The sequence below is a fragment of the Cricetulus griseus genome, chromosome 4, assembly GCF_003668045.3.
Source record: "Cricetulus griseus strain 17A/GY chromosome 4, alternate assembly CriGri-PICRH-1.0, whole genome shotgun sequence".
Classification (NCBI taxonomy): Eukaryota; Metazoa; Chordata; class Mammalia; order Rodentia; family Cricetidae; genus Cricetulus; species Cricetulus griseus.
The window spans coordinates 181,194,247-181,196,040 of NC_048597.1; the positions used below are offsets into that span (position 1 = coordinate 181,194,247).

The following is a 1,794-nucleotide window of genomic DNA, read 5'->3' on the forward strand; positions in this document are numbered from 1 at the left end:
AGAGACACTATGACAAGACAAAATAAAATACCCACTTACAGAATACTTTGAGTCTGGTTCCTTCTAGTTGACATGCAAACTTCCCATAGCCTTCAGAGAGTACACCAAGTACAGAAGGCTTGTTAAAGTGCCTGGCTCTCTATATAATCTCCATATCCACTTTTAAATCTCTGTTCCTGAGACAATTATGCCACTTTTTTTTTAATCACTCTGACAAAATACCTGAGCAGAACAATTTAAAGGAAGAAGGATTTCTTTTGTCTACCTGCTTCAGAGGTCCTCATCTGTCAGGGTAGAAGTTCTGACAGAGTCAAGTTCCCCACCTCATGGAAGACAGAAAGCAGAGAGGAGGAGACGGAACAGGCCTTAGGACAAGATGGGGGCCCAGAGGACAAACCTCCAGTGACAACGCTCCTCCATTAGGCCCTGCCTCCTAAAGTTTCTAGAAGCTATCCAAATTTCACCACCAAGCTGTCAATCCACAAGCTAGCTCTTTGGCAGAACACTTCCTGGTCAAACTGTAATGGTATTTGTCCTATTATTGAGGAGCACCTGGTGTGTTCTAGTTTATTTATCTTAATTTCCATGTTCGAATACTCAATTTTGAAAGTACTGAAAGAGTAACCGTCACACACACACACACACACACACACACACACACACACACACACACACACACACACAGGCACACACACACAAAAGTGCCTCCACACAAAGAACTCTAGAATTGTGGAGATTTTCCTTGCTTGAAAACTTTGATCAAGTCCCTTAGCCTCTCAGACCTTCTTTCCTTATATTTGTAAGATTGACATATAGGAGGGGTTTGAAAGGCAGTCTGTGGGCACCATGTCAGGCCTCGAAGGTGGCAAAAAGAAGCCCCTGAAACAGTTCAAGAAGCAGGCCAAGGAGATGGACAAGGAAGATAAGGCTTTCAAGCAGAAACAAAAAGAGGAGCAGAAGAAACTCGAGGAGCTAAAAGCCAAGGCTGAGGGAAAGGGACCCCTGGCCACAGGTGGAATGAAGTCTGGCAAAAAGTAAGCTGTTCCTCATATCTGAGATGATGGTAACCTCTTCCATTCCCATTTAAACATCTGGATTCCCTGCCATAACATCTTGGCCACCTACAGCTAGAATGGAGTGTTATACTGGAGTCTGTTGTACATTGTAATAAACTTTTGTAAAAAGAAAAATAATAATAAAATGAATAAAAAAAGAGATTGACATATTCCTTGCTTGATGCCTTAGTCTGAGAAACCAGTGAAGTGAAGTTGTGTGGAGCCTTAGCATGGCCCTTTGTTCCCAAGAGTGACTGAATAATGGCTATTATTGTTGTCTTCCTTCAGTGTAGTCACCCTACAGAGTGTAGGGAAGCCACAAGACAGATAACTGGAATATATTTTTAAGTCAGATGGAAACCACTGTGGAAAAAACAATGTTTATTTAGTGAGAATGATGTCACTGTGAAGGAGAGAGAACATCTGATATTGAAAGCCTTACTACCTAAGACACTAACACAATAACCAGCGGAACACTGGCAGCTGCTTTCAGTATGAATCAAGTGCTCTTTACAGAGCAGGTTGGAGGCTTAGCAGACGGAAGGAAACAAAAACAGATGGATCATGGGTCTGCCTCACAATTAATGAGGTACACTAATGCCACCAAGCCCATGAGTGTGGCTAATCACCTTGTTCTTATGTACATTACACTGGTTCTCTCTACACTAGCTCAGTGGTATAAGTTGTTAGAGTGGAATGATCCATTCTACAGGTGAGATTGTGGGGCCTGAGAATGGAG

The 1,794-nt window shown here is 42.4% G+C and overlaps 1 protein-coding gene across 1 annotated transcript; it reads left to right on the forward strand.

Moving 5' to 3' along the window:
- Nucleotides 1-846: 846 nt before the first annotated feature.
- On the forward strand, nucleotides 847-1,038 carry LOC113835225 (translation machinery-associated protein 7-like). Its single transcript, XM_035444292.1, has one exon. It carries the CDS (start codon nucleotides 847-849, stop codon nucleotides 1,036-1,038), a length of 192 nt encoding a protein of 63 aa, XP_035300183.1.
- The last annotated feature ends 756 nt before the right edge of the window (nucleotides 1,039-1,794 follow it).